This window comes from Indicator indicator, chromosome 17 (assembly GCF_027791375.1).
Source record: "Indicator indicator isolate 239-I01 chromosome 17, UM_Iind_1.1, whole genome shotgun sequence".
In the NCBI taxonomy this organism is placed as follows: Eukaryota; Metazoa; Chordata; class Aves; order Piciformes; family Indicatoridae; genus Indicator; species Indicator indicator.
Window position 1 is genome coordinate 20510524 of NC_072026.1, and position 23152 is coordinate 20533675.

Genomic DNA, 23152 nt, shown 5'->3' on the forward strand with positions numbered 1-23152 from the left:
TTTGTCAAACATTCCCCCCCAGTCTAGTACATTCTACAGTCTTGCTAGCACAGATGGTAACAAAGAGCCTGCAATGATTCAGAAGTTACACTGCTACAGAGCCAGCAAAAGCAGAGATTTATTCTGTAAAAAATGGTTGAAATGGGTGAAAGCCTGCAGAGGGCATGGGCTGGAAACTGTCAGCTAGTGGTGCCTGCCCTGTGTGCAGCAGACGTCTGTGCTAGCAATGCAGAAACCCTTGCTGGATGGCATCACCTGGAGACTGCTGTGCTGGAAGCATCATCCCACAGCACCACTCCCCTGCCTCATGAAGAAGGCTCCTGTCAGAAGTGACCTATCTTCTATTTAGCCAAACCTCTCAAGACACCCTGGGGAGCACCACAGCCCCAGCTGTGAACACAGCTTTCTACCACACTCCAGAACACTGCCTTAGCCAGAGCACCATAAATGCACCACCAGCAGCTCCTTCAGCTCCTAGTGCCTCTTCTCCCTGCTTTAACACCACCGTGTCAGATGCAGTTTGGATTCCAACAGAGACTGCTGTCCCTTGACTACAAACACATCAGGGTGTGGGGAAGAGACAAAGACCACTGTAGAGGGGATCCCTTTGGTGAAGGGGAGCAGCTGTGCAGCAGGGTTCCCACAGGCTACTCAGCTTTCACAGGGTCAGATCTTTGGGGCCTCAGGAGTCCCCACTTTTTTCCCCACATTAATTGGAACAAACTGCTGATGCCACAGAGACAAATCCTAAGCTCTACTTGTTCTTGCTCATGTCCCAGAGCTGATTGATTTGTGGTGGGGTTTCTGACAGTGGGTCCAAACTTGCACTTTATTTGGTGACAGTCCAGGACACCACTCCCAGGGCACTCTAACCAAACTCAGGTTCCTGGAGCAAGGCCAGCCCTGAAGCATTTGACTGTGACTATAAATAAACAACAAAGTGAGAAAAGTAACAAGTTATGATCTATATAAAAGCCTTCTGGGCATTTCTTTTGGAAAAGCTGATTAGTGCTACTTGCTTCAGTAGGAACCTCACTCTGCATTCCCAGGCTCTGGAATAGATCTCACTGCCTTCATTGCTCTCGCTTCCCAGGATGATTCAGCTGCTGTTTCTAAAGCAGTGCAGGGAAGAGGATGACATGTTTTTAACACTCCAAGGAGGACAATTAAGGGCTGCAGGCTCTCACAGGAAGATGGGAGTAGTGTAAATTATGCTGAAGCTACAAAAAAGAAGGCTCCAGCAATTTGCTAAACTCCGGTGCAAGTAGAAGCAGCGAGTCTGCCTTCTGCTGGGATCCAAGGGTCTGGTTACTCTCAGCAGCACAAGGCTGCATGAGAGCTTTACATTGCCACAGGTTGCCTGCAGTCCTCACAGGATGAGGAAACTTCATGCCGAGGCTCCCCTGCCCACTCCCCTCAGCCACTTATCCAAAAGCATCAGTCCACCTTACCGGCCTCTTCTCTCCCTAAGCAGCTCATAGCTGCTCTCAAAAATCCCAGCCCAAACCTTCATTAGAGCAAAAACTGCTGTGGGGCCTGCAGTGCTGCTGGTGCATGAAGACCCAGCAAGACACTCTCCTGATCCAGCAGCAGGCAGTAGCAAACACTTTAGGCAAAAATACAAAAGCAATCCCTTGCCAGGCACAGCCTTGCAGCAAGCAGCAGCTGAGGAACTTTAAAAATCTCCGGTGTCCTATCAGGAGATATTCCAGAGGAGCAAAGCTCAAGATTTAGGCTATGGAAGTTATCTGAGAAGGAGCTGAAGAACTCCCAGACTGTGCACCTCTGCCTCCATGATTGAAGCTACCTTGCTGCACATCCAGAGAGAAGCCAATCTGCCTGCCTGGGCCTGCAGCTCTGCACCAGTGCTTCATTGAGCACTCCCAGAGCATTGTTAGTCTTCTGAACACCACCCTCAGCACCAGCGTGGTCTTGGGCCTTTTCAACCACAACCAGGTCTGTTGTATAGAGGAGACAGAGAGCACCTGCATGGGTTGCCACAAGACAGAGAGGTTAACACACTGCACTCCAGCCAGAGCTGCCTCTGTCTCCATCGCTGTCCTCAGGACAGGAGATTCCCCAAAAGCCTGGCCTGAGAGTATGGGGGAAAAAAAAACAACAAAGCTCCAGGTCAGTGCCCTGTTCCTTAATAAAGGACAGTGTGAGCTCCGCTCTTAGGAGCTCTCACTGGTGGGCACCAACCACAAGGAGCCTGTGCATCTGGACTGCAGGTCCTTCAGCTGAACAGGCTGAACACCACCCAGTGCTCAGGGCCAGGCTCCCTGCAGCCAGACATCAGGCCAGGGCCCCAGTGCTGTCACACCTAGTGCACAGCTTGGGACAGGCTGAAGACAGCACTTCTGCCCCACCGCCCAGCCCAGTCAGCAGCAGCTCACCATGGATCTGCAGGTCTGGAGCACTGGGTAACCAGCATTGTCCTTCTCAGTGCTTTGGGCTCTGTCTCTATGAGGAATGGCTCAGGATTCCCACACAATGTGCCCACATGCTGCTGTCCTGTCCCTTGGGACATGGCTGCAGAGCACTGGCAGATGGTTAGCTTGCTCTGGAGGTCACGGGTTTCCTTTCCTCTTGGGGTCCAAGCTGAAAGGTGGCATCTGCCAAACAACATACATCCCACCAGAGTCACTGGCTGCACCCCAGGAGGGCTGGCTGTGTAGCAGATACCATGAGGTGTTTGTGGGTAGGGGGATCTGCCCAGTTGTGGAATGAACTAACTGCAGTGAGCTGTGCACATCACTCATTCAGCAAGGCCTGGGACCACAGCTTCACAGATTGCATTGGGTTGTAAGGGATACTCCAAGGTCATCTTGTCCAACCCCCTGCAGGCAGCAGGGACACCTCCAGCTAGAGCAGGCTGCACAGGGACACAGCCAGGCTCAGCTTGAATGTCTCCAGGGATGGAGCCTCAACCACCTCCCTGGGCAGCCTGTTCCAGTGTCTCACCACCCTCACTGTGCACAACTCCCTCCTGATGTCCAACCTAACTCTGCCCTGCTCCACTTTCAAAACATTGTCCCTTGTCCTGTCCCCACAGAACTTCTGAACAGTCCCTCCCCAGCCTGCATGGAGGTCCCCTGCAGATATTGACATGCAGCTCTGAGGTCTGCCTGGAGCCTTCATCCTCCAGGCTGAAGAGCCACAACTCTTTCATCTTGTCCCCACAGCAGAGGTTCTCCAGCCCTCTGATCATATTGGTGGACTCCTCTGGAACCTCTCCAGCAGCTCCATGTCCCTCTTGTGTTGGGGCTCCACATCTGGACACAGCCCTGCAGGTGAGGTCTCCCCAGAGCAGAGCAGAGGGGCAGGATCCTCTCTCTCCATCTCTGGCCATGCTGCTTTGGATGCAGCCCAGGCTGCCATTGGCCTTCTGTGCTGCCAGTGCCCATTGCTGGCTCCTGTTCATCTTCTCTCCTATCCAAAACCCCCAAGGCCTTCTCTGCAGGGCTGCTCTCAATCTCATCACCCCCAGCCCGCACTGATGTTGAGGGTTTGCCTTTTTGTTACAATGAGGTGTGGCCAGACATGAAGACCGTAGGTAACATCTTAACCATATCACTATGAGGTCTGCCATGAAGGCAGCCTGCAAAGCAAAGGTTATCAAACTATTCCAAAGCTCTGATGGCAGAGCAGATCAAAGGAAAGACTGTTGAAGACTCCTTGTTGCAGGTAACCAGACCAACCACTCCCGTTCCATATCTCCACTCAAAAATGAAATGAAAGCCAAGAAAGCAGAGCAGAGGAGGTGACAAAACAGCATGGTGCATTCCACTGCATGATCCAAACCTTTTCCACAGAAGCCACTGCCACCTTCAGAAGCATGGCAGAGGCTTCCTGCCAGACGAAGCCTACAAGAACACCATGAAAGTACCAGGCCTGCCAGATCCTGCCTCTGAAACACCAGAAAGGTGACTGGAACACACTAGCTAATGCTCTGAGCTAAGCTCCTGGTTCCTAGCTTCTGTCCTTCAAGAACAGAGAGGTCAGGATCTCAGGTGCATCCCCAGGGCTCTGCCTACAGGCTACAAGTTCCCAGCACTAGCCATACCTCAGCAAGATCCCTCAGGTCAGACTCTTGGCTAGAAGGGAGTGCGCAGGCCAGGAAGGGACTGAGCAGCTGTGGCACCACCACACAGGGACCTGCCACTTCTGCCCAGAGCAGTCCTTCCTTCCCCAGTGGCACTGCTGTGGCCTTCCCCCTTTCCCAATGACATTTTCAACTTCTTGGCCCAAAATGCCTCAAGGCCTGTCCCCTCCCATCTCCTAGTGTTATGTGGTATCCAGGGGACAGACGCAGCAAAGGTGGTGTTTGTTGTTTGGGGGTTTTGTTTTGTTTGTTTTTTTTTAATCCAATAATCTCATTTTCAATTAAAATATATATTTTAAAAGGTTTAGAAAAAGCTATGTCATTTGCAGCTAGTTTTACAGATAGGTTACAATAACATACAACTCTTCTGAAGGTGGCTGGAAACCATGGGGACCTGCAAATTCAATCCCCTCAATCACAGACATTATCCAACAGCAAATTCACTTGTCCCTCACACAGCTCTGCAGAAGAATTCTGCCACTGGTACCTCCTCCTCAGGAGAGATGCCTACCACACCTAATGGGGACACACTTAACATTGGCTTCAATTCACTGTAGAAAGTTCCCAGATTAGTAAAAAAATATTTAATCTATAGAAAATGCCCTTCTGAAAAGCAACCAGGGCTCTGTTAAGGCCACACCCAGGCTTCTCCATTTCTCTCCTGTAGCAAAATTGATCAGAAACAAACCGAAAACGATTTTCTGTGCCAGAAATAGCTATTAGCACCTGTGCTTATTTTACAGCAGCCTGGTGTATTGGGAAAGTGCTGAGAACAGCATGGGGGCTTCTCAAAACATGCTTCTGATTCAGTGGGGCTCAATTGGCACAGTGAAGAACTCAGCAGCCTCCCCTTCCATCCAGGTGGACAAGAGGAAGCCTTCTCCACCACTCCTATCCCCTCCCATGCAGATCGAGGCTGGGTGCTCAGGGGATGGGCACACTGAAGCAGCAAACCCTTTCCACACAGGTCTTCCACCAAGCTCCTTCTAGTCCCTCTGAGTCTGTGGGACACCAAGTGCACATCTGATGGCTTTGTGAAAATATCCAAGCGCTTGCCCCAGAGGCACTGGGAGACTTGCTGCTGTAGCAGAGAGAGGACAGCCACCCAAAGATTCCTGCAGGAAACCCAACTCTTCCCATGGGAGAGCACCATTTCCTGGCACAGAGTCTTCTGGCTGAGGCTCTTACCAGGGCCCCTCTCTGGCCATGCATAGCCCACGTTCTCCCCAGGTGCTCCAAGGCAGGGTCAGGTCTGTCGGAAGAGCTGTGGCACAGAACAGGATGATTTTGAATCCCCTCCTGTTGCAGCCAGGTGCAGGTTGCTCCATCTGCTCAGGTGGGCAGTCCCTTCTGCCCAAGGCATGGTGTACAGGGAAAGTAAATCCAACATGCTCCAATGCTTTTCTCTGTCAGGGGTGGGAAGTGAAGTCAGAACCCAATGTTCAAAACCTGAAGGACACTGGGAAAAAGAAAAGCAGAGTGAACAGGTAGATCTCAGCTCCACGGGGTTCCTGGATGCATGGACAAGCAGCTCATTGCTACCACTCAGCTCCTGCTGCTCAAAGGACACCAACTTCCAGCAAGGAACAAACACAGATCACAAGAGACCTTGATCAACGGAAAATGCTCAGCTCCACACTTCACAGACAAGCAGAGGCCAGGAGTAAGTGCTCCTCCTGTAAGCTGAGGGCACCAACGAAGCTCTGCAAGGTAAGGAGGTTTCAGGAATGACTTAGCTATCACCAGAGGCATTGCAGAAAAGCAGCAAGGAAGAGGAAAACTACTCAGCACCCTAAACAGTCACAAATATCAACTGGTAGGGAAAAGACTAAAGAAAGGCATTTTTAGAGCTCACACATGGGAGCTGTTCATGTTCACCCATCAGGAAATCCCACATCTGCCTACAAATCCACCTACATTCACTGAATGGTTTGGGTTGGAAGCGACTTCACAGCTCATCCAGTTCCAACCCCCTGCCATGGGCAGGGACACCTCCCCCCAGCCCAGCTTGCTCAAGGCCTCATCCAGCCTGGCCTTGAACACCTCCAGGCAAGAGGCAGTCACAGCCTCCTTGGGCAACCTGTGCCAGTCTCTCCCCACCCTCACTTGCAAGAATTTCTTCCTCCTCTCCAGTCTCAGTCTCCCCTCTCCCAGCTCAAAGCCACTGTCCCTTACGCTGACACTCCCAAGCCCTTGTCAAAAGTCCCTCCCCAGCTCTCCTGGAGCCCCTTCAGGTCCTGGAAGGCTGCTCTGAGGTCTCCCTGGAGCCTTCTCTTCTCCACGCTGAACAGACCCAACTCTCCCAGCCTGTCCCCACAGGGGAGCTTCTCCAGCCCTCTGATCATCTTGGTGGCCTCCTCTGGAGCCTCTGCAGCAGCTCCAGGTCCTTCTTGTGCTGGGGGCCCCAGCAGTGGAGGCAGTGCTGCAGGTGGGGTGTGAGCAGAGCAGAGCAGAGGGGCAGAATCCCCTCCCTGTGCTGCTGCTCTCCCTGCTCTGGATGCAGCACAGCTCAGAGCTGCCTGCTGGGCTGCCAGGGACCAGTGCTGGCTCCTGGGCAGTTTGTCACCACCTGACACCCCCAAGGCCTTCTCACCCAGCCTGAATCTGTGCTTGGAACTGGCCTGACCCAGGTGCAGGACATTGCACTTGGCCTTGTTGAACTTCATGAGGTTGGCTCAGGCCCAGCTCTGCAGCAGGTCCAGGTCACTCTGGATGGATCCCTTCCATCCAGCCTGTCATCCACACCACCTGCTTGGTGTCACCCACAAACTTTCTGAAAAGCACCTCTGCAACTTCAGACATGGAATAAAGCAAATCCAGGACTTTTACCATTAGCTAGCTCCTCTGTTTAGCAACTTAATTTCTAAGTATGGAATAATCACATGGAACAAGAACATAACCATAGCTGTATGAGTTCTTGCTTGCCCTTGTAAGCACATCCATACCAATACTAGACCCTACCCTCTGATCAACATTCCCTCAGCTTTTCTGCTTTACACTGCCTGGTATTCTGTGGACAGAGATCTTGTCTGTGCAGGCAGTGACTGCACTCTGGGCTGTAGCACAGCTTGTATGCCTTTTGAAAACACTCCTGTGGAACACATCATGCAGACACAGTGGGCTGCCCTAGCATGGCATGGTAAAGCAAAGCAATAAACCAAACACAGTCATAAGAGCACCCAGAGGAAAGGCTCCAAAGGCCACAGGCTCTGCTGCTAACTTGCAAACACAGCAATGGATGAAGGATGATGAAATCAGGATCCTTGAAATCAGAACTGAATTTCCATATTCTACCTGAAGCTGGGATTCACAGAACACATCAGGTTGGAAGATACCCTTCAAGGTCATCAGGTCCAACCTCCTGCAGGCAGCAGGGACACCTCCAGCTAGAGTAGGCTGACCAGGGACACAGCCAGGCCAACCCTGAATGCCTTCAGCGATGAAGCCTCAACCACCTCCCTGGGCAGCCTGTGCCAGTGTCTCACCAGCCTCACTGCGCACAACTCCCTCCTGATGTCCAACCTAACTCTGCCCTGCTCCACTTTCAAACCATTGTCCCTTGTCCTGTCCCCACAGTACTTCTGAACAGTCCCTCCCTAGCCTGCATGGAGGTCCCCTGCAGATATTGAAATGCAGCTCTGAGGTCTGCCTGGAGCCTTCTCTTCTCCAGGCTGAACAGCCACAACTCTCTCAGTCTGTCCCCACAACAGAGGTGCTTCAGCCTCTGATCATCTTTGTAGCCTCCTCTGGACTTGCTCCATCAGGTCAAAACACAGCAGGATATTAAATTTAAGACAGCCACTGAGTAATTCAGCAAGAGCAGAGTTAACAAGCCCCATAACAAACCAGAAAAGCTGGATTGATCCTCTCCAGTGAAGAGATCTGTTAAGCACTAACAGAAGAACATGACTAATAAATGAAATCCTAAGCACTGGAGCAACTTGGAGTAAGAGAGTTCAATTTGTGTTTCAGAAGTCCCTGTGCAGTGGTGTATCAGTGTGCCACAGAGCTTAAGCACCACCAGCTCACAGCACAGCATTTCACTGTCTGGATCCAAAACACTTGCCTAGGATGGCTGGACTGAAGAAACATTTAACTTAGTATCTGTTCTCCAGCATGAACAGCAATAGAAGTCACCAGAAAAATCTAGGCTGAAATGGGTCTCCAGAGGTCACCATGTCCCAACTATCTCCAGGTTACTCAGGTGCCTAGGAAAGAGCATTAAGGTTGAGCACATGCTGTTTTCACTCAGTCTCCATCATTTTGAAGCTCAGGGGCTTCCTGAGACTGAAGCAGCATCTGCAGTTTGCACTTCTGCCTGCCCAGCTGGCAGGGGTTAAATTTCCAGCACTAGCAAGTGCCTCCTCACCAGGAAACATTCTTAGCAAGGCTTGCACTTCCCAAGCAATGTCCAACCTATGCTCCACTCCACCACTATCCATTTCCTCTTAGCTAGCTGAGCTCCAAGGATCAAGTATATCTTCAGCTCCATTTCTCTAATTCTTCAGCTGCCCCCTTAAAGAGCTTCTGATCAGTGCCACCCCCTCAGAGAGGAGGGCATCCTTAACTCTTGTTCTCATGGCTGCCATTTGCCAGTGACTCTTGGCATGGTGCACCTATGAAAGCTCACTGAAGAGGCAGCTTTGGTGTGCATGGGACAGGAGCATCACATCCTTCCTCCTTCCATGTCCACTCACACTGCAATCTCCTGTTCCCCACTTCACTGATGGGTACCTAAGCAGCTGGGGAGTTCATGCTGATGAACCAGCTGACCAAACCTTGGGGACATTCTCCCACATAAGGGAAGGGCTGAAGGGCTGAAAACTGGGAGTGATTTTGTGCTGCTTCCATACAGGGCACAGACAAACTTTGCAGCTGCACACCTCTGAAAGGATAACAATAACTGGGGTGGAAACCCAGCCTGTGTGTGGCTGGGTTCAGCTGTTTCGTGTCTACAGGACCATGTCTCTATGTATGGAACCAGCACATGCATCTCAGTTCAGAGCTACAGGCACTGCATGGCAGAGACCAACATCTTTGGTGGTGAGATGCAGTATGAGTTTCATTCAGGTTTACTACCTGGTGAGTTAAATCTGCTTCTCTTTAGACACTTTTTTCTCTAAAGGAATGTGGCTTTCCTAAAAACTTTTTACTGAAAGAGCACCTGCAGCTCCAAAGAGGGACCTTTAAGTGATGCAGAGCTAGATACAGGAACCCCTGGACAGGGCTGCTCCCCATAGAGAGCCGTAGCATTTGACAGACCTACACCCACCTTTTTGTGCTCCTGAAGTTAACTTGGTACCCAGGTATGGTTGGAGGCCTGTGAGGTGCTGGGATAGCTGGGAGTAGACAGAATGGGTTCAAAATTAAAGTCCAGTCCTTCTCCATCCATGAGTTCACTGTTGATTATGTAATCCATATCACATTCAAGATTCTCCATATACATGTCAATGTCCAGGTCAATGGGGAACCTGTCCTGGTTCAATCCCAAGGGAGCAGGGCTAGCAGAAGAAAGAAGCAGAGGACTGCACAGCTGGACCGACTGGGCAGCTGTTGCAGAAACTGGAGCCTTCAAACTGGTGATGCTGGCAGTGTTCTGAGGAGACGTCACTATGGGGAGTGCTGAAGGCAAAACACTGATGGCACCAACCGGTTCTGCCTGCTGCTCTGCAGGCTTTCCTCGTGGACTGCTTGAGCTCACCTTGCTCTGGGTGGTTTGTCCACCTAGAAGCAGCAGAGTTCGGCTGCTCATCCTGCTGCCAGTCTGCGGGAGAACCGGATCCACCTGAGTCATCATAACATCCCTTGGAGGTGGAGAGCTGGGGGTCAGGAGAGCTTCCAAGGTCTGAGGTGCTGAGAAATGGCTGACAGAGCTTTGCAGCGAGATATCAACAGGGTTAAAGAGGGAATTGCCAAAAGCAGTGCTCTGACCAGCTGCGCGTGGGCGCCGCAAGGAAAAGCTGGAATCTCTCTGGATCGGTCCACCCGAGGCAGATTGTTGGGTAGATAACACAGATGAGCTGGAAGACATCAAATTTAACCCATCAATGAGCTCGAGCTCCTCAGTCACAGTTGGTGGAACGCTGCTGGATGCACTGGAGTAGACCAGAGAAGGAAGCAGCTCCTCGTCGTGGAGGTCATCCTGCTCAGTCAGGATAGGGGAAAGCCTGGCACTGATGGTGCTGGCGTTGGAGCTGGTGCGGGGCCGGAAGGTGTTCCACACCTCAGAGTCCTCATTGCTCCTTGAGGACGGGCTCCCAGGCCACTTGGGAAACTGGGAGCCGGGACTGTCAGCAGTGGATTCTGGAGCAGCCTGGAGAGGAGGCTTCTTTTTGGATGCCTTCCCCCTGACTTTCGCCAGTTTGCTGCTGTTGTCCATGGAGGCAGCTCTCCTCCTTGGTGCTTTTCCACTTTTACCGCCCTCGGGATTGAGCATCCACCAAGAGCTCTTCCCTGTGGCTTCATTGTGGACTTTAATAAACTTGCTGTGCAGGGACAGGTTATGTCTAATAGAGTTCTGAAAAAAAAAAAAACAACAAACCAGCAAGATGTTAGGAGCTGATGGTTGACACACCCCCCACCTAGAAACCTCACAAGCATAAACACATTCCAACAGCATCCAGCAAAGAAAGTTCTAACAAAGACCCACCCAGACAACCTGCTCTTTCTGCTTGGACATGCTTGACAGCTCTAGCAAGCAGTGCCACATCTCACTGCAGCACCAAGCGTGAAACTACCATGACAACCAGCAGCTGACAAGTAGCAAAACACCAACACAAAAGAACTTTCCAAGACCGTACGGGATCTGCAGAAGACTGAGCACACCACGGAGCACGTAAGCAAATTCCCAGACACAGCTTGCAGCTTCAACGTGAGCTTCACCGAATTGGAGCTACTGCTGCTTCCACCCTTCCACCCCCACCAGCCAGCATAACCCTGGCTGAAGTTCTTCATTTTTATACAGCCAGCTTTCGGAAGAGTTTGAACAGAGCAGTGAACCAAATAAACTGGGTGAAGAGAAATAGCGAAACACACTTAATTCAACATGTCCATTACCATCCTCACCCCCAAAGCAGAGAAACAAGAGAGAGGCTATGTGGAACAAGAGTCACAGAATATTAGGGGTTAGAAGGGACCTCCAGAGATCATCCAATCTAACCCCCTGCCAGAGCAGGGTCACCCAAGGCATGGCACACAGGAATACATCCAGAGAAGGAGACTCCACAACCTCTCTGGGCAGCCTGCTCCAGGACTCCAGCATGCTCACACCAAAGAAGTTTCTCCTCGCATTGAGGTGGAACCTCCTGGGTTCCAGCTTGTATCCATTGTTCCTTGTCCTATCACAGGGCACCACTGAAAAGGGCCTGGCCTCTTCGTCCTGACCCCCACCCCTCAGATATTAATAGGCATTGATCAGATCCCCTCTCAGCCTTTTCCTCTCCAGACTAAACAGCCCCAGGGCTCTCAGCTTCCTTCACAGCACAGAACTTCCAGTTCCCCAACCATCCTCATAGCCTCCATTGGACTTTCTCCAGCAGGTCTCTGTCTCTCTTGAACTGGGGAGCCCAGAACTGGACATGGCATTGGAGGTGTGGTCTCAGCAGGGCAGAGCAGCAATGCTGGAGCCTGCAGCCTCCCTCTGCAGGCCAGTTCCCAATGTGTTCCTGGTGAGGTAAGCTGTGCAGCACACAGTAGGTGGCATTTTGAGCCTCTCCCATCTTTCCCTCTGGCCCAGCACAGATTCCTTGCCTCTTCCAACTCCCTTCTTTTGGTCTAGCTGCAAACAGCAAGCTAACAGATGTGTTACTGAATCCTTCAAGTGATAAACTCTGGCATTTTAGAATCCACAAGCAATAATCTCATTGTTTGAGCAGCTCCTCCACCAACTCTCCTTGAGGCCTGTGACATACATTTGTTTGATGGTTGCATTTAATTTGTTCAGATGGCCAAATTACCACTCAGTAAAAGCTGCTTGTACTGGCAGCATGACAGCAGCTGAAAAGCAACACCTTTTCCACACAAATTAAAAGGCAGCCTACAGCTCCCACACAGGCTCCCTTCATTCTGAACAGTTAACTGTGCTCTTGTCACCCATCACCCTTCCCTATCACCTCTGAACACAGTTCTTTCCTGCCTGCTGCTTTCCCTCTCCCCACCCTTTTCCTCTTGGACAAGTTCTCACCATGCTAATTTTGGCCATCTCATCAAAAGCACTATCCTAGAACAAAGCAGATGGAGGTGAACAGTGCAGGCAGGGTGGAAAGTATTCACGGAGAGGGAAGAACGTGTGGGAATCCTGCAGCATTTTAACCTCTGACTGCTGGGGACTTGGGGAAGATTTGCTGCTTGTGCTCAGTGTCAAAGGATACACAAGTTCTTACTTGAGAGCATCCTGAGGGGCTCACTGCAGAGACAGGAGCTGATGGAACACAAGCCAGTGCTGTTACAGGGCTGCACTACTTGAGCTGTTCTCAGTGACAGCCACACAAACCTCCTGCCTGGCATCTGCTTCAAATAACCTTTCTTTTCCTTCCAGTTTCAAGCAAAGGGTTCAGACTGGTACCCTGGCTGATGAAGGCTGCTGGAAGCAGTGCTGAAAAACCCTGCACCTTGACCTGGGTACTGCTGCAGCAGTAGGAACCAGCAGGCTGTCACTAACTCTTAACTTACTCTGGGGAAAGTCACCTGTGAGCTCCCGATGACAGCCAGTCCTATGGGGAATGGGCCAGCAGCTTGCTACACAGTAAGGTCCCACCTCCTAGCTCTGTTCTGCAAAATGGAACTTCGGGACTTCAACCTTCCACAACTAGGTCCTGGTTTTCCCTCCTGCATTGCTACAGCCAGGTTTCCATTCCTGTGGCAGCAAAGGCACACTGCACAGCCACAAGCATTTTGAGTAACACTGAAGCCTCCAGAGAGCTGGCACCACTTGAGGAAAGTGGCAAGAGCTGTAGAAACAGGTAATTGCTCAACCATTCCCTCCCTTCCTCATCTTCAGCCCTCCCATAACACAAGCATCTGACTCTCCACAGCTGCTTCAGAGGGCTAACCTATCCAAAGGCAGTCCTGTCCTTCCTTGAAAAGTACTTTTCCTGCTTCTTTTATCTCTGCCTGTTTTGTGAACTGCCTCTCTGTGGGGATCGAGCACTGAAAACTAAAACTAAAAGAGTTCAGTCACCTAGGCAACCTTGACGTTATTTCCACTCTCCATGTCAAGCAGCTCAAGCCAGGCACACACAGATGACATGAACTTTTAAATGCTTAGCTTCATCAGTGTTGGAGGATCCCAGCTGGTCTGTACACCTGCAGTACACAACAGGTCTTGGCTCTGCAACACCTCTGGTCATAAGGAAGTATGACCTGAAGGAAGAATCACAGGTGGGAACCCTTCAAATCCTTAGGGACCTCTTCAACAGCTACTTAGGGGCAGTCACTGCTTTTTATTCAGGTATCTCACAGAGGTTCTTATGGCTGTGTGTTCAAATGTAGCAGTGAGAAAAGAGCCAACCTGTGTCTAACTCATCAGAGAACAAAGATGAGTCTGTAAACCACGCTCAGACAAACCCATTCTGACATGATAGATACTATGACAAAAATTAGAGTTTGGCTAGAGACATTTATTGTGGCCACCCACCAGCTCTCAATCACTCTGTATACTGGCTAGGATCCATGGACCAGCCACACAGACATGGCCAGCAGCACACACAAACCATTTCCTAAAGCTCAGTTACCACAACATGGATTGATCCCCTCTGATAAAACCTCCCAGGCCTACTTAAAGGACAGGAACACTTTTTGTCATCATACCAGGCCTGCCCCCCAGCAGCATCGGTGCCCAGCACTTACAGGTCTCAAGATGGGGAATTAGCCACTGAGGCTGGCAGCACAACCAGAAGTCCCACCTGGCCAACCTCATGGACAGCTGCCATACACAACGAGAGCCTATGGGAAATGCACAAATGGGTCACAGAGAGGACAGTGACAGCCTCTCCAGGGGACTAAACAGGTTTGTGGGTAAGGCCAAGGCTAACAAATGCAAACCTGAAGTTTCACTCAGAGCAGGTCACAACATTCAGGATGGTTTGTTCAGACTTCAGGGTTCCTCACACTAAAAACAAGCTTATACTCAACCCTCCTGTGATGTGCCTTCCTCTAAGCACTGCTGTGACAGAAGGTTCTTGTGCCCGGCCCAGCAGAGCTGACAAGCTCATCCATGCAACAGCAGTGCAAGACCTGCACTAGCAGAGGGCTTGTGGCCAAGCACAAGCTATGCTGAGAGACAGGAAAGAGGCTTTGAAAATGCTGTGCTTGTCCACATCTGCCTGGACATTCATAGCCTCACAGAATGGGTTGGGTTGGAAGGAACCTTCAAGACCATCAGGTTTCAATCCCCTGCCAAGGGCGGGGACACCTCCCACCAGTCCAGGTTGCTTAAGGCCTCATCCAACTTGACCTTGAACACCTCCAGGCAGGAGGCAGCCACAGCCTCCCTGGGCAACCTGTGCCAGCCTCTCACCATCCTCACTCTCAAGGATTCCTTCCTCCTCTCCAGTCTCAGTCTCTCTTATTCCAGCTCAAAGCCATTGTCCCTCATCCTGGCACTCCCAGCCCTTGTCAAAAGTCCCTCCCCTGCTCTCCTGAAGCCCCTTCAGGTACTGGAAGGCTGCTCTTCAGGTCTCCCTGGAGCCTTCTCTTCTCCAGGCTGAACAGTCCCAACTCTCCCAGCCTGTGCCCATAGGGGAGGTTCTCCAGCCTCTGATCATCTTTGTGGCCTCCTCTGGACCCACTGCAGCAGTTCCATGTCCTTCTTATGTTGTGGGCACCAGAACTGCTCCCTAATGCCAGGGGCGTTCTCCCAAGAAAAGCCAAGTTTCTGCTGCAAACCAGAGAGGCAGCAGATTCCCGAATAAAAAGTCTCTCTCAAGAATGAGTGACAATAAAAAAAAAAAAAATAGAGGGGGGTGTGGGGAAATGGCAAAGCAGAGCGTCTGCAGGTGCCCCTGTAACATTCTGGCTGTCTTGGAGGCACACGAAGAATATGGTCACAGAGAATATTCCAGAGCCTGTGTTCAGGCTGCATTATCGTTTGCCATGGCATTCCCAGGGGGCTGCATGGGAAGGACACCCACCTGCTGCATTTGTCAGTGCCTGTCTCAGCGCTCACTTGCCACTTGGCTCCAAAAGCTTCAGCAAAAAGCCTTCACTGCAGAGATTCTGCAAAGTTACACTCCAGCAAGTAAACAACTGCTGCAGAGCCCAGCAGTCCCCTTCCAGAAGGCACAGGCTCCCAGCTGAGCAGGTGGGGAGCTGCATCTTAGGAAGAACATTTTCTTTTCTGCAAACTTCCAATGGGAGCCCAGAAGAAGACAATTCTAGCTCTAAAAAGCAGAGAGCAGAGCAATTTACAAGCTTACCAAGCCAGGGAGGCACACACAACGATTACGATCAGATAGAGCAGAGGAAACCTGTTGGAACAAGTCCTTTCCGCAGGCCAGGAGCAGCCTTCTCTGAAGACTGGGTGGAAAATGAAGCCATGCTGTAAGGAATAATTGCAGCAAAGCAGCTTTCCAGCATAAATCAGCACCAAAATCTTCAGGTAATTTGCATTGCATTGCATGGGGCAGACAGACTTCTGCCAAAAGGCAAACTCTCCCTCACTCTTGAGGGGTCAGATATGCTCTAAGGCTTTAAACAAGACAAAAATCAGTTGTGTGCTTATTGAGGTCATGACACCTTGCGCAGGAGAAGGGGCTGCTGGTGTCACCCTAACATGGCTGTGTGTCCATGATGGTGGTAGGCCCTCACCATGGCTGACCCCACATCAGTAAGTTTTATTCCACCTGAAAAACAGGACACCTGGTGACCCCACACTGGCACCATCACCCTCTTCCTATACACCACCAAAAGCCTCATTTCCAATACCCAGCACTTCACCATTCTCCTGTCCACAACATTCTGCCATGCTCAGCTGCTTTCCTCCCTCCCCACCAGGCCCTCATCCAGGCCAGACTACTTGGCTGTGGCCAGACCATTTAAGGACTAATGGGATTAAAAGGCAGGAGACTCTGTTAAAAGAAAGACCAATGGACAAAATCCACTTGTGCTGCTCAAGTCTCCATGCTAGACTCTTCACTACAGCCACTAGACAGCCCCCATTCAGCCTCTGTTCACTATTTTCTCACTTGATTTAAGGAAGCCCAGTCAGCTTGTCAGCAGCTGGGGCACACAACATTTCCTGGCTGCTGGGGTTGAGCACATTGCTAACGCCACACAAATGCATACCAGGCAATGGCAAGAGTCCAGCAGCTTTCACCTACCTCCAGCTACTCTGGATCCCAACAGCCAGAGCCACTCTCCCCTTGCAGAGCAGCGACTTCTAAGACACCAAAAGAATCCCAACTTTATAGAAAGCAGCACCTACACCACCACTAAAGGTTAGCTGGACTCAAAAAGCACCAACACTGGCAGCAACGACATCACTGCTCCGGCCTGACTTAGAATGCACAATTCTAGGAGAAGGAGCAACAGGGACAAACTGGAACACAGGAGGTTCCACCTCGACATCAAGAGAAACATCTTTACTTTGAGGGTCACATAGCCTTGAGGCAGGCTGCCCAGACAGTCTCCTTCTCTGGAGAGATTCCAAGCCTGCCTGGATGTGTTCCTGGGTGACCTGTCCTGAGTGACACTGCTCTGGTAGGGGGGTTGGACTGGATGATCAGGAGGTCCCTTCCAACCCCTACCATTCCAGGATTCTTGCATTTTTAGTGTGACAAGATCTAACAGGGAATTGCAGAACTTCACACATGAACTTGGAGCAATCAGTGTGGACTTTGTCAGTACAGGCAACAGAAAGGAACCTTCTTTCCTCACAGACTGAGGTTGGTGGTTTCGTGCAGCAGAGAGAGGTCCAAACTAAACATCCCCATGCGCAAACCGGCAGCAGGCTGAAGGTCAGGCAGAATTATACCTTGTTAAGATGCAGCTTTGTGTTTCCTTTTGCTTTATGGCAGCAAGTCAGTCATGCCTCAGTGAGCACATACAGGGAAATATTTTGAATGTCTTCTAAAGCATCATTAGCAAAAGGAACCCTGAGTAAAGCGTTCCTTTCCAGATTAAGAGCTTCTTTAATTTCACCAATAAACCTCTCCTGATAGTGATTGGGCCCTTACCTGTCCATGTTAAGAAGTCACAATTCTCACAAATCTGAGCCAAAGAACCTTCAAGAACACAGGCAGACTCCAGAACAACCCAGCTGGATAAAAGCAGACAGCTAAAGTTAACTGCTTTAGGAACTGACCACTGCTTTTGTGTAGGTCTGACTGCAGAGACAAAGAGCACAAGCTGGGAGAACAGCAGGCAGCACACTGATCAACTTTCCCAGAACAAGTGCTCCTCTAATATTGGATCCACTGAGCTGGGATCTCTTTGCAAGGTGTCAGGATAACATGGCAGCACCTACCAGCTGCAGCACAGCAGAAACACTTCAGAAGAGGACAGCTTTGCCTTTGCATGCTGGCTTATTCTCTTTCACTGAGCAGCTCCAGAGGCCCTCATGATGAGCTGCTCCATGATGAGCTCTGTGCATGCTGTGCCAGGAGGTCAGACATCCTCAGCTCTGTGAGAGGCCAGGGACCCTTCAGAGCCAGCACTACAGCACTGTAAGCCAGTGAGTCACAGAGCTGTTTCAGTTGACAAAGACCTTTCTAAGACCGTTGAGTCCAATCATCAACCCAAGACATTAAAGCACGTCCCAAAGTGCCATGTGAAGTCACTATCACCATAAACTAAATTGCAAGGTACATGCAAGGAAGCATCTGAGAGGCCTCAGACAGATTTCCGAACCAACTTGGTCAACAGTTAAGATCAGCTATGAGTAATGTGCACATCAGACAAGCAGGGAAGGGGTTGAAAGCCAGATGCTGCCCACTGTAACAAAGATGAAGAGCTAGATGAGCTTCCAGCTGGATGACACCCTCTGTTTCAGACCAGCAGAATGATTCAGCCACTGCTGCACATGTGTGCACAAGTACACATCTGAACCCAAGTGAGCAGAGAGCTGTGCTGTCTGCCTCCTGTAACCAGTGCAATGCTGCAGCATCCTTTATCCTTTTTTTGATGCATGCATAAGAAATGTCTGACTTTGGCTTCAGTGAAGGGTGAAAAAGATGGGTTTAAAATTCAGTCTGTTCCCACACAAAGACAGACAACAGCTTTCGGAAAACATACACCATGTTTCCCTGAGGAAGACCAGTGCTGAACATGGCTGTGTCAAACCTGCTCATACTCCCGGCTGCAAGAAATTCACCCACCAGTGCAAACTGCTTCAGTGGGCTTTACTCAAAACACTAAACACCTTCCTACCCCAAGTAATCTCAAAGCCAGAAGATATTATCCTCTTATCCACAAAGTAGCTTGCAGAGCACCAAGGGGAGGATTAAGCACCTCTACTATGAGGACAGGCTGAGGGAGCTGGGGGTGTTCAGCCTGGAGAAGAGAAGGCTCCAGGCTGACCTTAGAGCAGCCTCCAGTACCTGAAGTGGGCTACAAGAAGGCTGCAGCAGAACTGTTCAAACTAGATCAGCTATAGATTGGATGTGAGAAACAAGTTCTGCACCAGGAGGGAGCTGGAACACTGCAACAGGTTGCCCAGGGAGGTGGTTGAGGTCCCGTCCCTGAAGATATTCAAGGTGAGGCTGGACAGGCTTCTGGGCAACCTGATCTAGTGGAGGATGTCCCTGATGACTGCAAGGGGTTTGGCCTGGACGAGCTTTGGAGGTCCCTTCCAACCAGACCATTCTGTGACTCCATGATTACAAAGAAGCCCCACAACACACCCCAGCAAAGAGACTTCTGCCTTCAGGGTTGGTTAATTCTTAACTTCAGCTGAATTACTGCAGGGAAAGGGTAGGCTGTGCACCCAGCAAATCTCTCCCTTAGAGAGCACCTGAAGCGGTTCAAGAACACCACCTTCTTGGAAAACATATTTTTCCAGCATTCAGGTTACACCCTGGCAGCCTAACAGCTCCATTCCCCTTCCTCCCCTACAGTGGAGGATGGCAGCTGGGCAGTAATTAGCAAGCTCTAAAGGAGCTGCTGTGGCAACTGAAGTGTGCTTTTCAAGAAGTGCTACAGGATGAGTTTCTTTTCATCCCCCATTTGAAGTTTCCTGTTAGAACTACACTAAGTATGACTAGCACACATCAGTATGTTCTGCCCAAACAACACAGGAACACCACAACTGCTGCAACACTGCAACAGGTTGCCCAGGGAGGTGGTTGAGGCCCCATCCCTGGAGATACTCAAGGTGAGGCTGGACGGGGCTCTGAGCAACCTGATCTAGTGCAGGATGTGCCTGCTGACTGCGGGGGGGAGGGGGGAGGAGGGAATTGGACTGGATGAGCTTTGGAGGTCCCTTCCAACCCAGACCATTCTATGATTCCGTAACTCTGGGAGCTGTAGTACACACTCTTGACAGGCATCAGAATGCTACATCAGCATTTAGCAGCAGCTCCACATTAATTTCCTTTATCCAAACTCACACAGTTCAAAACTGAGAAACCAATAAAGCTGAAACAACTCAAAAAGTCCTTTAAAAATTTGGGAGGGGGAGGGGATTTGGAGTTTCACAGCTCTAAAAATAACATGGAATGTTGAAACCAAAACAAAACCACAAAGAGGGCCATTCCTCAGTCAAGGAGGCATCTTTTGTTTACTCAGTTTGTTTTAAATACAACACACCTATCAGGCCAAAGCCACAAAACCAAACTGAACTGATTTGGTTGATTTCAGAGGGTTGAAACTATAAATGTCTAACCTGTCCTCATCTAATGCACCTTGATGCAATGGACTACAAAACCTCTTGCAAATCTCTGTATGTTAACATAAAGCGAGATTAGAAGTCAGAGCTCTGTGGTCACACAGGATAGGGCATGCTCTGCCAACATGATTTGAGAGTGAGCAGGGTTTAAAACAGCAGAGGGAATATGGCAGCAGGCTTTGCGTCCCCACAGGCACCTAAGATGAACCACATACCCCCTGCGCAGCAATAGCTGTTGAAAATTTAGGGTTTAGGAGAATTTCTCCTGGCATTTAAACAGTTTCAGCTGCATTGCCATCATGGTCGTCCGTCTACTGGCTAAAGCCCAGGGTTTAAAACTGTGCTCAGCATAAGACAGGCTGACTCCCACTACAGCTGCTGGCATTCTGTTCTCCTCCATATTTTCTAGCAAGAAGTATCTGTTCCCTTCCTCTACTAAAGACAGGCCTGAGTTAGTTCATTCCCAGGGCGAAAAACTACACATTGAAAAGTCACAGATAAAAAAACCAAAAACCAGCTACAGCAACAGTGTCTGAAGTAGGGACCTCAACCCTTGTATCCTTGTACCTGCACAAGTTCTCATCTCTGCTTGTCTGCAAGTTCAATCTGTTAAAGCACAGAGCAAAGCCAAAGGCTGCCAGCCCTGTTACACAGGAATGAACGGAACAGAACAAGAAGCCAGAAGCCTACCTACTTCAGTACCCAGTCCAGCAGGACACTTCATTATATTCCACCTTCCTCATGAGATACCTGGGGATGCACTTCAGAAACCACACCGAACTCTGTATTAAAGTCTGGGGCACTGCTGCCAGATACAGACACCTCCCTGAAGAGAAAATGCACCAGTCCCAGGTGCTGCCTCACAAACGAATGTGGTTGCACACAGCAGCAGCAGGACCTGCACAGCATGCCCAGCCTGTGGAAGCAAGAATTGTCCTCCAGTGTGACCACCAAATCTTCTGAAAAGAAAGGAAATGCACCCAAGCATGTCCCAAATCAGATCTTTGTAAGGAGGATTCAACCTGCATGAACAGGGGACTGTGGGTGGGTGAAAAAGTCAAGTCAGTTTTAGTCAAACCTTGTGCACTCTCCAGGAACTGCCAGGGAGCCAAACAAACAGGAAAGGTGAGAAGTTTTGTCACGACCTGTGCCAGCTGCATCCCTCTCACCACCTTCCTCCCCTCTCTCAAGCAAACACTTGCACTCATGGCACCACATGGTGTGCGCTTCAGAGACCTGTCCCAGCTGCAAACTAACCTACCAGAAAACGCCAGTTGGGGATTTCACGTTTTGTTCTTTCCAGATTAATTTCCTGTGCTGATTTACTGCTCAGGTAGGCAGGCAGGCAGGGGAACACACAGCTGGAGCGACACAAGCCCTAAGCCTCACTGGCTCAAGCTCCTGCAGAGCTGCAGCATAGCTGAACCGCTCACCAGCGCCACAAAAGGAGAGGCAGGCTGCAAGCAGAAGGGTGTTCAGCACAACTCCAGGCTACAGCCAGAGCGAGAGATCACATCCTTCAGGCTCCAGTCACCATGGCATTCACTGCAATCTATTAGGACAGCCTGAGAGTCTGTTTTGCAAGCCACATCTCCCTTTCTCATTGTTGGTCTCCGTTTAACTAAAAAGAAAGGAGCACCAAGCTGCCATCTGCTGAGAATGGAAACAGAGTTCAGCTCTTCTTTTTAAAAGCTTCACACATGCTTATTTCCAAGATGAGAGGACACAGCCTTGAGACTTCACTTTCCCTTTTCTGAACTCCAGAAGATGTCCCCAGTCCCTGCACAGCCGCAGCACTGGCACTGCTCCGGGACAGAGCACTCAGTTTAAAGAAAGCCTCTTGAAAGCCAAGAATGTCTGCTATGTAACAGTTATTTACACCGAGCTTTAGCACAGTCAAGTGACATCCACAGTACCATATTTAAAACCCCTTCAACTCATGCTTCGTCTGGCACAGCTGCTCAGTTACAGTCTTTTAACTGACCCTTATTCCTTTCCTGAAAAACCTTCCAAGCACAAAGGGGGTGCCAGCAGCAGCCACGAAGGGCAATAATACCATAACCACCCACCGAGAAAAGCCCACTTCTCTCTGCTCCACCTGCACAGAGATGGAGCTTGGGCTGGCTCTGACCAGACCCCATTTCACATTCATGAGCGAGCAGATTCGTGCCACCCAAGCAGCTCCCGGCAGAGCCGAACCCGCGGCTGCTACGCTGCTTGCTTGGAGATTAAGCGCTGGCATCAACGCCGAGTGCGCTGAGCTTGGCTAGAGACGAGTTGCTACAGGTGAGCACGGAGCTGCGCGCCAGGACGGGCGGCTGCCCGGGGCAAGCGACACCATCGGCTCGGCAGCAGGGAGCGCTACGGCGCCTCAGGCAGCCGCTTCTCCCCAGCCGCACCACCCGCCCCGGCACGCTGCGGGCGCCCCGCCGAAGGCCAAGCCCGTCCCTCCCCAGGCCCACACCCGACCCGCCGCGCACCTTCCAGCCAGCGGAGCTGTTGCTGTCGCCTTTGTCCTTGAAGTAGGGGACGGAACGGACCATCCACTCGTAGATCTGCGCCAGAGTGAGCCGCTTCTCGGGGGCGCTCTCGATGGCCTGGCTGATCAGCTCGGCGTAGGACTGGTTGCCCCAGGCGTTGCGCCGGGATCCTCCCTTTCGCGCCGCCGCGCCGCTCGCCCGCGCCCCCTCGGCCCGCCCGGGCCCCACCGGCGCGCCGCCTGCACCCTCCTCCGCCGCGCCAGCCGCGCCGCCAGGCTCCGTCGGCAGCTCAGGCCGCGGCAGTGGCCAGGTACAGGAGCGCGGCCGGCTCTGCGGCTCAAAGTCGGGGTCGATGTCTGGCGTCGCCGGGGCGGCGGCAGAACCTCCCGCCTCCGCCATAGGCACCCGCCCTAGAGCCACCGCTAGGTCTAACCCGCTCTGTCGCCGCGCATCGACCCCTTTGTGAAACCCAAGCCCCGCCACCACCGCCGCGCCGCTCTGTTTACCAGGGACCAATGCCGCGCCCTGCGCCTGCGCGCGCAGAGCACACCGGGAGCGGTAGTCCCGGCAGGACAGCGGCAGGCGGTCCCACCCGGCCCATGGACTACAGTACCCAGCGTGCGTCGCGGCAGAGCGATAGTAAGCGGGGCGAGCCCCCCAAGGGTGAGCGTGGCAGGCAGTGCACTGGCATGACTACAGCTCCCAGCGGGCACCGCGGCGGCCTCACTTACATAACTCGCTCCCTGG

The 23152-nt window shown here is 51.3% G+C and overlaps 1 protein-coding gene across 1 annotated transcript; it reads right to left on the minus strand.

Moving 5' to 3' along the window:
* Positions 1–22804, minus strand: FOXO4 (forkhead box O4). The gene is made up of 3 exons (XM_054388491.1): positions 22406–22804; positions 9378–10622; positions 1–5564 (listed from the first exon to the last, which is right to left on the minus strand). Exons 1-2 carry the CDS (start codon positions 22802–22804, stop codon positions 9396–9398), a joined length of 1626 nt encoding a protein of 541 aa, XP_054244466.1. The 3' UTR covers positions 1–5564; positions 9378–9395.
* Between the last annotated feature and the right edge of the window lie 348 nt (positions 22805–23152).

What these genes read in the sequence shown, in the direction of transcription:
- FOXO4 (XM_054388491.1), bottom strand. Translation starts at nt 22,804, where the DNA reads ATGGCGGAGGCGGGAGGTTCTGCCGCCGCCCCGGCGACGCCAGACATC. An exon ending in ACAGCTCCGCTGGCTGGAAG is followed by an intron (nt 10,623 to 22,405) that starts GTGCGCGGCGGG and finishes TTTTTTTTTCAG; the next exon opens with AACTCTATTAGACATAACCT.